General features: G+C 42.8%; 1 protein-coding gene across 1 annotated transcript in view; it reads right to left on the reverse strand.

Annotated features, from left to right (window-relative positions):
- SOS1 (SOS Ras/Rac guanine nucleotide exchange factor 1) overlaps positions 1-13,700 on the reverse strand; it is a 308,846-nt gene extending 295,146 nt beyond the window's left edge. Inside the window, exon 1 of the mRNA XM_089681755.1 lies at positions 12,899-13,700. Coding sequence (XP_089537881.1) covers positions 12,899-12,985 — 87 coding nt within the window. The 5' untranslated portion in view covers positions 12,986-13,700. The remainder of the gene's footprint in view (positions 1-12,898) is intronic.
- Positions 13,701-14,484: the final 784 nt, after the last annotated feature.

The raw sequence follows: 14,484 nt of genomic DNA on the forward strand, positions 1-14,484 counted from the left end.
ATACACTGCCAAAGTGTTAAGAAAAAACCCAATTTATATATCACAGTAATGAATAAATACCACAAGCTTAATGCACACATATCATATGGTATACCAAGTATGCAATAACGATTCCAGTATTTGTGAATTGCAAGTTTCAGCATGCAAAATAATGAGTGGTAAAATAAGAACAGATACATAAACTTCCACTCTCATGATGCTGAAATGTGTGAATTGCCCCGGTTGCATAATATTGTAATTCTTTAAAATGTATTTCAAATACAAAAAGCAAAAAATGCATAACAAATCCAACTGTAACAATGGCCCGGGAGCTATTTATTTTTACTCTGCAGCTTTTCAACAATAAGTCTAAGCAGGGACACCAGAACACTGAGGCTCCGTTGACATCTAGAGATTTTGTAATTTGCAATTGTGTAAAAAATTGCGCTGCAATCAACAAACTACATCACATGAAGCTTGTTGCCCCAAAAGAAGTTCCTGCTCCTTTTTGGGCAACAAGCTTCGCGCAATGTGGTTTGCTGAGACAACTGCAGCAGATATGCACCGCGTTTAGGTGCCATTGAAAATGAATAGCACTTGAACAAGAGTGGTGCAATGTGTTAGTTTTGCAGAGCGTTTTAGGATTGTGGGCAGAATCGCTGTGATTTTACCAGCGATACAAAGTGCCTAGATGAGAACAGAATCTAAAGTGAAAAGTGTTTTTCACTCTGTTTAACTACTTGCCTACCAAGGCACTTTTACCCCCTTCCTGCCCAGGCCAATTTTCAGCTTTCAGCACTGTCACACTTTGAATGGCAATCGCACGGTCATGCACCATTGTACTCAAATGAAATTTTTATCATTTTTTTTTGAGACAGAGCTTTCTTTTGGTGGTATTTAATCACCTCTGTTTTTTATTTGCTAAACAAACCAAAAATAACTGAAAATTAAAAAAGTTTTTTCTTAGTTTGTTATAAAATTTTGTAAATAAGTGATTTTTCTCCATCGCTGATGTGCGCTAATGAGGCTGCAGTGATGGGCATTGACAGGCATCACTGAAGCGCACTGAAAGGTAGCACTCATATAAGGCACTGAAAAATGGCACTGATATGCAGCACTGACTGGCACTAATAAGTGGCACTGATAGGTAGCCCAGATGAGCACTGATGTGGCATTGACGTGCACTGGCAGGCACTGAGGTGGCATTGATGGACACCGACAGGTGGCACTGATGGGGCTACACTGATCATCAAGGCACTGATCATCAGTGTACATGTCCCCTCTGAGGAATGCCGATTACCGGCTCTCCTCTCCTCACGAGCTGTCAGAGTGACAGCTCATGAGGAGTGGAATGCCGATAACTGGCATTTCCTTATTTACATGCGACCGGCTGTGATTGGACACAGCTAATCACATGACAGAGCCGTTATCGTTGCGCTGCTTGACCCCGGGGGCACGCACACGTGGTTAGAGTGGTAGGACGTCATATGACGTCCTTCCAAAACGAGAGAACCGCCGCCTGTTTGTCATTTCCTTATATGGCGGACGGGAGGCGGTTAAAAATGCAAAGAACAAATGGGGTTACTACCAAAGCCTGCTTAATGTTAAGTGGAGTACACACAATAAGGAAAAGTGACGAATGATCATTCCTGATTTTTTGCATGCTACTCTCACATAGAACATGACAGTACTAGTAAGAATACGAAAATTCTCGTACGATCCAGTACAACTTCCTGAGTACATAGCAATGTAACAGCATGTAATCGGAAGTGATGTAATGTACATGTGACCCCTCTGCAGACAATAACCAAATTGTAGCCATAAGATGATCACTCCGTTATTGCTATTATACATATTTCTAACCTGAAAATAATATACTTTTTTTTTCCATATTCATTTTTGTTGTGTACAAAGATTGTTTTCGTTGCCATTTTCCCTTCCGGGTTTTTTACATGTTTCTGATTATGCGCGGTCTTGGTCACGCAATTTTTTACAGTAGAATACTGTACTGATTAAACAAAAATCATTTGATCTGTTATCTTACGAGAAACATTTTTGTGCTTATCCCTTCAGATATTTTTGCATGAACTGTCGTGCTCAGCATTCGAAAGTTGTGCAATTACAAACAGATTACTGGACCATCGCGCCAAATGCATTTTTTCTGTACGATTTTCTTATCGTGTGTACTAGACCAGCAGAAATTCAAGCTGAACACTTCCGAACTGTAGAAAGGTATAAAAGACACAAAGCCTGCAGCTCTGAAATAACTAAAAAAAAATCATTAAATGTAGTTTTAAAAGCAAGCAGAGCAAGTACCCGAGTCTGACCCGGTATCAGCCTCTTGCAGAGAAAAAAAAAAGCAGTAGAAAGCAACAATCAGTTCTAGGTCTGTAACTAATAATTATTTTCAGAATCAATTAGTTGACCGATTATTGTTTTGATTAATCGGATAAAAACCTATAAAAAAAAAAAAAATGTTTGGTGCAAAATTTAGTACATATGTAAAGACTTAAAAAAAGACAATATATTCTTGAATATATATATGCAGTGGTAAATATAAATAACCAGCTATATGGTTAGGGAACAAAATAACTAATCCACTCTGAGAATGACAGAATATATACAGTATCTCATAAAAGTGAGTGCACCCCTCACATTTTTGTAAATATTTTATTATATCTTTTCATGTGACAACACTGAAGAAATTACACTTTGCTACAATGTAAAGTAGTAAGTGTACAGCTTGTATATGTAAATTTGCTGTCCCCTCAAAATAACAACACACAGCCATTAACTACTTGCCAACCGCAGATAGCCGAATGACGGCTACACTGCAGCCGGCCAGTTCTGGGAGGGCGTCATATGACTTCCTCCCAGAACGCGCTCTCCTGCGCACCCCCGGCGATCTCCGTGATCGCTGTGTCCTACGGGCACAGCTGATCACGTGATGTGGTAAAAGGCCAATCACAGCGGCCTTTTACCACGTGATTAGCCGTGTCCAATGACACGCTGATCACCAGGAAATGCAATTGCCGGTTCTAGGCTGTCAGAGCGTGAGGAAAGTACTGCCGAGAACCGGCAGTTGCCAGGTCCACATGAAAAGATATAATAAAATATTTACAAAAATATGAGGGGTGTACTCACTTCTGTGAGATACTGTATATACAGTATATATACTATTAGCGGCTGAATCTGATACATGTCATCAGACTCAGAGATTGAACTTTTTATTTAAAGAAAGAAAAACAATTAAAAAGACCTAAAACATTGTTTTTCAGGCTTTCAGCCAGGACTGTAATGTAATACTAAGCATAACAGACTCCCTTTGTCGTAGACAGGTAGCTTGATAAACGCTAACCGTGCCTGCTGTCACTTATGCTGGCAATAAACAAACACATTTTTCTTTAGAAAATGTTCATTTTAAGAACTTTGTTTTTCTAAAACGATAGTGAAGTCAAATTGCTGTTAGTTTTCAACCACAGTGACAGGAAATTTTGAAGGTACAAAATAAAAAAACTTTTCAATCAAACTATTTTTCCAACGACACACACACACGGTGGAGGGGGGATATAAATCTTTTATATTACAGTAGTGCTAAAGGCCGAGACTTGTTTTATGGATATAATAATTTTAAATATGATGCACTGGTGAACTTTTATTTTAAAATTTAATTGTAATGCCTTATAGTACCCTTCAGTCTATCAGCCTCCAGCTTCAGATGCTGATCTTCCTTTCACAAATCCCCTAAAATGATTGTAAATGTTGGATTTTTTTTAAAATAACAAACATGTCACACTTACCTGCTCTGATCAATGGTCTTGCACAGATCAGCCCCGATCCTCCTCTTCTGGGGTCACTTGCCAGTGCTTCTGGCTCCTCCTGCCTTCAGAGTGTCCCATAGAAAGCTGCAGGTATAGCATAGGGTGCCCCTACAGCAAAGTAAAAAATGTCTGCCTTTTGAATTACTCACTTCCTCGTCCTGCCCAGGACTACATGTCCCACAAGGCATTGCTCCACACATATTCACATGTTCTCAAGCATTGTACTGACGTGTACTGAGCTGTATATGTGCTGCACTGTGTATAATGATATGTATGAACTGTGCACTGAGCTGTATGTGTGCTGCACTGTATTTTCTGATATGTAAACAAATAATGCATTCTGTATGCACAACAACTAATCAACTGACCAATTAATCAATTAAAATAGTTGACAACTATTTTCATAATCGATATTTAATTATGTTGATTAGTTGTTTTAGCCCTAATCAAGTACTGTAGCATGCTGATAGGAAGAGAAAGTGTGACAAATAAGCTCATCCCTGTAAGACATTGCAGATACACAACTTTGAGGTTCCAGGCCAGAGGTATTGACAGTTACTGGTGGGACCTGCCCAAATTTTCACTTAACATGCAGGTGCTTGGTTGGTAGGACCATCCCTTGCCCTACCAACCAATCACCCACTTTTACCATATAAAGTTGGGCAGCTCTCAAGCTCCGTCCAAGCCCAAACCCAGTCAATACAGGTCCATAAAGTAGAAATAATCCCGCAAAGTGAATAGTTTCCCAAAACAGTTCAGGTATACCTTGAATGAATAACAGTTACTAGTTAGCTCTCAACCAAGCTGTCAAGCCAGCAAATGGTTGGTGTCATAGCGGATTACATGTGCAGCACCATGGCAATTCAAAAGAACAAAAATAAAACATTTTAGGCATACAAGGGGAAATATTTAGGAAATGCAGCTTATGCATTGGATATGAAGAACCAGGCCAACAGACAAAATATAATAGATGTATAAAAGGCACATACATAAAGCTATATAAGCAGATAGAAAAAGACAAGATAATGCAAGTATATACACATTAATAAACCCACCAATTTTTTAATACAAATAATGTAATAATTAGAATTTAGCTTCTTATTAACTTCTTGCCATGTCCTTCACAGCAGCACTCAAAATAGGTGAGAATGGGACAGTACTAGGAGCCAATAAGGTGTGCTTCCAGCAAATGTGCTGACAAGGAACAACTTAACATGACCAAAGATGTGTAAATCTCTCTGCTTCTGTGTCCCCTATACTGTCCACATTGTAGGTTGTCGGTAGAAACCCAACTGCATTCCTTAAGTGTAACAGAGAATGTGGTGTCATCCTCCTGGCTGTGCTGTGTGATGAGGCTGCGTAAATATCAGGGCTGAATAGAGGGAAATGCAAATCATTTCACAGGTAAAACAGTTCCCTATAAAAGTATGTTTTTTATGTATATTTAGACATGTGCCTGAGTACATTCAATGCATGTAGGACGTACCTCTTCCAATACATCCACTAGCCTCCGCTCGCCCAACTAATTCAATCACCAACAAGATCAGACAAAGCTATGCACAACTCTGCCCCAAGTTTACCTTCAGCTCTTCTCAAGAGCACTCTCTCTCTCGGAGTGGAGAGCAGTGACTGTCAATCACCGCTCTCACTCTCCAACCCTCAAAGGAGTTCAAGGGTGGAGAAGGGGCAGGAGCAGCGGACTCTAGCTCTCAGCCGTGAGCTGAGAGCCAGAGCAAGCTGTCAATCAAACAGCTGGGTGGATGTCAACAAGATGGCTGGCAATCTTCAGAGCGTAGAGCAGCTCTGTAACATCAGCCAACAGCAGATTTTTGCCCACTGTCAACTGATTCTGGGTCACAGAGCAAAAAGTAAGTGCACTCATGTGACCCAGAAGAGAAGTATGGTCAGAAAAACTTTGGCCATACTTCACTTTTAAAATGCTAAAAAAAAAAAACACATGTACAACGTAAAGATGGCTATTCACTTTGAAGGCCCCTTCACATTTCTCACATCCTTGCAGTGTTTTTTAATGTGCATTACCATAAAATGCAATTGTGAAGGGAGCCCTAGAAATTTTCATGCACAGCAGGATTATTTTAACATAGCACTTAGCAACTCTCAATCATGGCAAAATCTGTATGAAAACAAAATTTTAAAGTCCGTAAACAATGTTGAAAACTCTCAAACAGTCCCTACATCTCTTTGCTAAATTTTTTTTAAAGTATAGTGCGCATTTTGTGTGCATCCAGCCACAATCACCGCAGTTAATCGCCGATTCTAGTCATGAATAGCAACAGCCACCATCAGCCTGTCGTTGCTTTGTATGGGCTGAGTGGTCACAGCTATTCACACACTTCTGTCATTCCAGGTGCAATTCCAATCACAGGTAGTGGTAATAGCTATAGAAATAACCCAATTGCCTTAGAAAATCTAAGAATATATGTGAAAGATCGAATACTGCCAAAGCCAGTGAAATGTTTAAGATTAAAGTAGTTCCAAAGGCTTAAAATGGTTGTAAACCATAAATGACTAGCCTCAGGGGATACACAGATTAAACAAATCCTCCTAGATATGGTGTACATGTTGTTTATCTGCAGTATTCTCTTCTCTACAGCCTTTCAGAGCCAGAATTTATAAATCGTGTTTGAGCTTTCAAAACACAGGGGGCAAAGAGCTGAAATTACACACTGCACAACTCAGTGCAAAGAGCTTTGAGAGCTGACTGAAAGGAAGCGAACCCCCCCCCCTCACAGAGGAGCAGAGCTGAGGCTGTCAATCACAGGCTGTGTGCTGGGGATCCCTCCCGTGTCATCTCTTTTCTCTTGGTGTCAAGAAAACTTGTCATAAGTGATTCATGCTGATAGCAGAGGAAAAAAGCAGCAGACAGAAATGACACTTAGTGCTCTTAATTAAGACAAGTACATGCCATTGAGGGATATGCTTTGTTCATATTTTATGTCAGAGGTTTACAACCACTTTTTTTGTAACTTAATGCATTCTCTGCATTAAGGTAAAAACATTCTGTGATCAAGATCCCCAAAATTCCCCCTACATACTTACCTGAACCACAGCTCGACCCAGCGCTGTGCCCACGTGCAGTGGTGCCCTCCTCTCCCTACTCACAGGACATGGAGGCCACAGCGGGAGCCATTGGCTCCTGATGCTGTCAATCAAATCCTGTGATGGGGGGGAAGGGTGCGGAGCGAAGCTGCACCGTCTGTGTCTATGGACACAAGCAATGTGGCTCAGCATCCAGTCCACACAAGTGCCCCCATAGCAAGCAACTTGCTATAGGGGCACTCACTAAAGAAATGGCAGTGACAGCAATGGACCCGAAAAAAAAAAAAGGTTTGGGGCTGCTCTGTGCAAAAATATTGTACAGAACAGGAAAGTATGGCATGTTTATTATTAAAAAAAAAAGAAAAACAAAAGAAAAACAAATGCTTAGAATGACTAACACAAAGTCATCTGTTCTGTGGTGCTTGTCTAACCAAAGTTCTAATAAAACAATATTTATACCATACTCTTATGACAAGAGCAACAACATAGTCCAGAATAAATTGCAGCTAAAATAAAAACAGAAAAATCAGCACAAAGGGCAATTGGATGTGACACTTGTGCCAACCCATCTTCTTTTGCCCTCTTCTTTTTACCCATGAAAATGAAAGACTGCCAAAAAAATATGCAGGAGACAAAACAGGCGAGTATAAAAGTTTGAAAGGTTATGGGGAAAGTGAAATCGCCACTAAGAGTAACTGTAATATAAGTACAGTTGTTCTTTAACATAACCACTGCAAAAATATGATAAGTGCTCACTAAAAATATGCTACACAAAGTAGATTGAGCCCTAGGGTTGGCTATATACACAGGCATCCTGCCGGCTGCCAGAATAACCAAACAGTGCCTTTATCCAATTGGATGCCCATCTACTTTGAGTTTTCTATTTTATGAAGGAATGCCGACAGGGCCACCCACAGTCCTAACATGCTTAGTGTATGACCACCTTCTGCTCTCTCTTTTCAGATATCCTTGGTGCTGCCATAACAGCAATGACTCGGAAAACAACAATGGAGATAAGACCTCTTATACTCACTATGAACTCGAAAGTTATTCTACAAAATGACATTTATTGCTAGGTGGATCACAGAATAAATATACTATTGCTTCATTTTCTGTTACTTGTTTTGTATTACAATATATTTCTTTAAAGGAAATTTATGGTCACAATATTCACTGTATAACATCGGTATTGTAATAGCGATACAAGCAATAGTTATATTTCACAATCCAATATAAGCGTACTTGAAAAATCTCCTTTCAGCTTGTGAATGCTGCCTGTCTGCTGGTCATCTCTTTCCACCACTTCCTGGATTCCTTGCATGTTTTGCAGCTTTTAGAAAATGAGCATTCTAGCTTGTAGACTTTGCAGCAGCAGCATAAAGCAAGTGACCCCCTGTGCTCAGTGTGCAGCCAATTGCCACAGGACCTGGAAGATTATAGCACTTACTGCAGTAGCTCCATCTACTACAGTGATTGTCTGCTTTCACAGAGATGCAGACGTATATTGTTTAGGCTTTAGCTCTGGTTCACATCTGTGTGGGCCACAATTTGCGTGGGCACGAGAGCCCATTCATTTGAATGGACTCCCATGCCCTGAGACACGCAGGAAAGAAGTACTTGCACTATTTTGGAAATCGCAGCCCGCACGGAAATCGAGGTTCCCAGTACGGTTGAGATTTCCAGTGCGGGCAGCGTGCCATTAAAATTAAAAGGCACCTGCCTGCAGGTCCCACATTCCTCTGTGTGGATGGTGCGGCTGCAGGTATTTGTGCAGGTCCCACAGCAGCACCACCACCCACAGCCCACAAGTCCCCGCTGTACTTACATCCAATAATGCTGAGCTGTCAGTGCTGGTCCAGTGGTCTGGGAATTTGAGATCCCAGTACTTCTCTGTGCAGTGCCATTGAGTCATGCAGGTCTGACCTGGAACCACTGGACTGACTGCATGGGCACTAACAGCTCAGCATCATAGGAGGGAAGAGTACAGCGAGGACCAGGAGTGTGCACGGTGTTAGATCACCTTGTAATTTTTTCTCAAATGGTGAACACTTTAACTGCCTCCCGCCCGCCATATAGTACAATGACGAGCGCAAGGCGGTTCTCTCGTTCTGGGAGGACGTCATATGACGTCCTCCCATTCTAACCACGCAGCTCCCTCGGACACAGCGTATCACCGATCAACAGAAAGAGTCAAAGATGTCGGCTTGGTCATGTGATCAGTTGTGTCCAATCACAGCTGATCACATGTAAACAGGGAAATGCCGTTTATCGGCATTTCTCTCCCCATGAGCTGTCACGCTGACAGCTCGAGAGAAGAGGAGAGCCAGTAATCGGCATCCCTCGGAGGGGACATGTACACTGATCATCAGAGCACCGATGATCAGTGTGCCCTGATGATCTGTGTAGCCCCAGCAGTGCCACCTGTCAGTGTCCATCAGTGCCAGCTGTCAGTGCTCATCCATGCCACCTGCCAGTGCCCATCAGTGACACATTTCAGTGCCTACCAGTGCACATCAATGCCCCAAATCAGTGCCCATCTGAGCTGCCTTTCAGTGTCACCCATCAGTGTCAGTCAGTGCCGCCTATCAGTGCCATATATGAGTGCTGTCTTTCAGTGCCCATCAATGATGCTTGTCAATGCCCATCAGTGCCACCTATCAGTGCCACCTATCAGTGTCCATCAGTCCAGCCTATCAGTGCCCATCACTGCAGCCTCATTAGCGCACATCAGTGAAGGAGAAAAATCACTTATTTACAAAATTTTATAACAAAAACTAAGAAAAATTTTTTTTTTCAAAATTTTCAATGGTTTTTGGTTTAAGAAAACATAAAAAACCCAGAGTTAATTAAATACCACCAAAATAAAGCTCTGTCACAAAACAAATGATAAAAATTTCATATGGTAACAGTGTTGCATGACCGCGCAATTGTCATTCAAAGTGCGATAGCGCTGAAAGCTGGAAATTGGCCTGGCAGGAAGGGGGTATAAGTGCCCTGTAGGCTAGTGGTTAAAGTAGAACAGTGAAACTTTTTTCATCTCATGTTCAACAGAATAAGGAAGGGTTATAACCCCTCTCAGTTTTTTTTCTTCCCTGTGTTCCATTGGGGAGATTTCCCCTCACTTCCTGTCCTATAGCCAAAACAGGAAATGAGAGGAAATCCCTCTAACATGAGTCATTGGTTGTCACAGAACTATTGTCCCCATTAAAAGATTTCCCCTCTACTTCTGTTCCGGTGACCACCCAAAATTTTAGATTTTCTTTTACTTTTGCTAGTAACAGAAAAAAAAGGACAAATAGATTAAATCTCCCTAATGGGGGCACAGATAGCAATAAAAACCAGACAGGTGTTTGTAATCCATCCCCACTCCATCCAAAACATTAAAAAAAAAAAAAATTGTGGTGTTTAGTTATATTTTAAAGCCCAACTCTAGTAAAACTAAAACTCTTTGCTGCAAAGGTTAAATACTCATTTAAGCCTAGTGGACAGTAAAATCATTTTACTTACCTTGTCTCTGCTCCAGCAGTGGACTGTCTCCCAGCATCCTCAAGTCCAGTGCAGGGCTATGGCCCCTGCATTGGTTGGGATGACGTCAGAGGACCTTAGACCATCAGTGTGAAGGCTAGAAGAGGCTGCAAGGACCAGCCTACCACATGGAGGTGCCTGTGGGAGCTGAGGATCGGGGAAAAAGTGCTTATACAAATCACCTAGACAAACCGGTAACCCTTGCGGCATGGGGAGGGCGCCACTGCAAGCAAAGAGTTTTCATTTTCCTTGTATGCAGCTTTAAAGTGAAATTCAACTAAAATTCTAACCAATCGCTAAAACTACTCTGACCCCCATTCTAAGCCTATTCTATCTACCCTGTAAAGGAAAAGATGCCTATACTTACTTATGCTGAAACCGGTCCTGTCCAGTCACATGATCGGGTTCCAGCCCTGACTTCAGTGTAGAGGAAGGACAGCTGAAAGGACCTAGGCGATGACATCCCCCTTAGGCTTACTATGAGGCATCTGTTGTTGACTGTCCCTCCTCTACACTGAGGTCGGCACTGGGACCAGAACATGTGACCAGACGGCTTCAGAATAGGTAAGTAAAGACATCTTTTCTTTTACAGGGTAGATAGAATATGCATAAAATGGGGGGGTGGGAGCAGATTTAGCCTTAGTTAGGATTTGACTGGAATTACACTTTAATGGTCATGTGTACTTGGAAACCTTACTACTGTGCTAAGGTTGGTTCGCGCATGCACTGCACTTGCAATATGGCAAGCATATCCCTCTATAGCGTGTGCTTGTCTCAATCCAGAGTACTAAGTGTCATTTCTGTCCCCTACCTTATTCCTCTGCTATAAACATGAATCACTACTGACAAATTTTCCTGACACCAAGAGAAAAAGGGTGATAGAGAAGGGCACAGCCTGTGATTGACAGCCTCAGCTTCGTTCCTGTATGCTGGGTGAAGGAGGTGTGTCCCTTCCCTCCAATCAGCTCTCGGAGCTACTGAGTAACTGCATCTTCCTGCTCCTGCAAATCAGAGCTAAGAGATCATTTGTAAATTCTGCACTTTGAAAGGATGTAGGAGAAAGATCTGTAGATAAACATATACAACTTATGTAGAAGAATTTGTTTCATCTCTGTGCATCACCTGAGGCCAGTCACTTCACTGTATATGTGTAAGGCCTTGTTTACACCATATGTACAGAAAAACTGATAGAAACTGAAGCACAAATTTCACTTGCAAAGACATCAGTTTACATTAGTTTTCATGCAAGCTTCAAAAAGCTGTATACACTTTGCACAAAAAAAAAAAAAATCTGCAACTGATACTAGTGTTGTAGTGTGAACAGGGCACACAGAGAACAATTAATTTTGTTGCGCCCTTGCAGAACACATGCAGAAAAACCTGACATCTCTGTACCATGGTGTGTACGAGCTGCAAGGATTTACAACCACTTTAAAGAAGAACTAACCCCATTGATTTAAGTTTTAAAAAAAAAAAAAAGTTAGTGCTAATTCACACATGTGCTGAGCGGACTGAAGCTCAAGTTTCACAGTTAATTGATATAGCAGTTGTTAAGCGGTTCACGTCAGGTTCAGCTCAGTTAGCCTGTTCACACATATGCGGTTTAGAGACGGTTCCCATAGAAGTCAATAGCTTGTAATCTGCACCTGAACCAGACCGCACTGCTCGGAAATTGGACATGACTCTTTAAATCCACACCGCCAGTGCACTGGACTTATGTGAACAGGCACCATAGGAAGCAATGTTTCTTCATATGTCATGTGGATTGGATGCGGTTCAATCCGCATATATGTGAACCAGCGCTGATATAGCAGTTGTTCAGCGATTCATGTCAGGTTTAGTTCAGGTTCAGGATTTTATCTTGTTCACAACTGAGGACGTGCTGCTTAGAAACGGTTCCCATTGAAGTCAACAGTCTGTAAACCGCACCTGGAATGGACCGCACTGCTCAGAAATTGGATAGGACTCTTTCAATCTGCTCTGCCAGTGCACCGGACATATGTGAACAGGCAGCAGAGGAAGCAATGTTATTTCATCATGTGGATTGGATGCGGTTCAAACCGCATCTATGTGAACCGGCACTGACTTTCCCAGCATATTTGCTTGTGATCTCAACCAGTCAAACCATCAAATAGCTGGTGTCATAACTGATCACATATACAGCATTTTAACAGCTACAGATCAGAGGCCAATTCGCTGACTGAAAAGGAAAGGTGGGTTTAGTTCCACTTAACAAACCCAGCGCATTTGCAGTCTCTGAACCACACTGTACCATGTGGCGAGATTTGAAAAAGTAGCGCTCACACTACTTTTTCTGCGTTCTGTCACATTTGGCATTCCATTTGAAATGCATGGGCTGTCAAAACCGGAACACATGGGAATGCGCATGTTCCAATGTGAAGCAGCCTTCAAGCTTTTGCTCTAGATTTTTCAGAACAAAACCCGGTCCTTTTGTTTACAGAGGCGAGAATAGAAAAGACAGGTTGGTGGAGTAGAAGGAATGGACGGCTCACCTTCTTCAGGGAGGAGACCAGCAGATTCCTCCACTTGGGGGCATTTTCCTCGCTGAAGAAATCGTACTGGAGCTGGGGGGCCTGCATGACTCGCTCCTTCTCCTAGGTCTGCACAATGAAACCCTGAAGCAAACAGGCCACCTGAAGGGCTGGATCACACGTCCCCGACTGCAGAGGCCTTTCTTAGGGCAGCTGATCGTCCATACGTACAGGGCGAGGGAGGAGGGCGCCCCTTAGCAGGGGCAGCATATGGAGGGACAGGGGAGACACAGCAGCTGCACCCCTGAGGGGAGAAGAGGTGGGTGGCGGCTCATGGACATCGCTGTGAGGGGACAGCCTGTACATATAGGACACTTGTCTGCACAGATAGAGGGGGAGGAGGCCGGACCAGTCACCCCAGGATGACACAGGTGACACAGGAGGCCGCAGCTGCCCTCTTGGGCCCACACACACACGGCAGCCCTGGTGATAGTGAGGAGGACCAGCTCACCCGCACCTCATGGCAGACACTCCGGGGGCACCGGGCGTCACCTGACAGATGCCAGTCTCCCCGGCCGTGTGATGGCAGCAGACACCCCGTCTCCCCTCCCTCTCCTCCTCCACCCTCCCGGTCTCACTGGCCGTCTGTATTTCTCCTCGCTGTCGGAGGTCGCCTCCGGAAAATGGAAGAAGGACCCAGGAGCAATCCCACTGCGTCACTTTGTTGTTGTTTTTGTTTATGCCCCAGCTTTCTCTCCCGACAGTTAGGCTCAGCGGCCGTTGGAAGAAGCACCCACTACGCATGCGCCTTTCTCAGAGGACAGGAGTGCTAACTTGCAACTGTCACGTGACTGTGATGTCTAGACACTCCCCTTTCCCCGTGTCCGACCGAGAAGACAGTTTTTTTTTCTTCCGAACAGCTTTATTGTCACCATAGAATTGTTACAAAGTTTGAACAGAGACACAATTGGACAGTAGAGGACTGTACTAATAATGTACTCAAAATTCTCCTCAGTCCTTTCTGTACCATATGGCTTCTTGCACACTGGGGTTTTTATAAACCTGGTGGGAGAAAAGCAGCTGCAAACGTGCTTAGGTGCGTTATGTGCTTGGGTGTTTATTTCATTGGCCAGAATATTAATTTATTCTGGCCATTGAAATGAAAAAAAAAAACTCAAACACTAAACCTAGTGCTTAGGTGGGTTTACCCACGTTTAGGCATGTTTTTCTGCTAAGACGCTCCTTTGTTGAACGCACAGGTGTTATTGCCAAAAGTATTTGGACACCCCTCCAAATCATTGAATTCAGGTGTTCCAATCACCTCCATGGCTACAGGTGTATAAAATCAAGCACTTAGGCATGCAGACTACTTCTACAAACATTTGTGAAAGAATGGGTCACTCTCAGGAGCTCAGTGAAGTCAAGCGTAGCACTGTTATAGGTTGCCACCTGTGCAATAATTCTATCCGTGAAATTTCCTTGCTACTAAATAATCCACAGTAAACTGTTAGTGGTATTATAACAAAGTGGAAGCAACTGGGAACAACAGCAACTCAGCCACGAAGTGGTAGGCCACGCAAAATGACAGAGTGGGGTCAACGCATGCT

This window comes from Staurois parvus, unplaced genomic scaffold (genome assembly GCF_062004578.1).
Source record: "Staurois parvus isolate SC_StPar_1 unplaced genomic scaffold, SC_StPar_1.0 ptg000277l, whole genome shotgun sequence".
Classification (NCBI taxonomy): Eukaryota; Metazoa; Chordata; class Amphibia; order Anura; family Ranidae; genus Staurois; species Staurois parvus.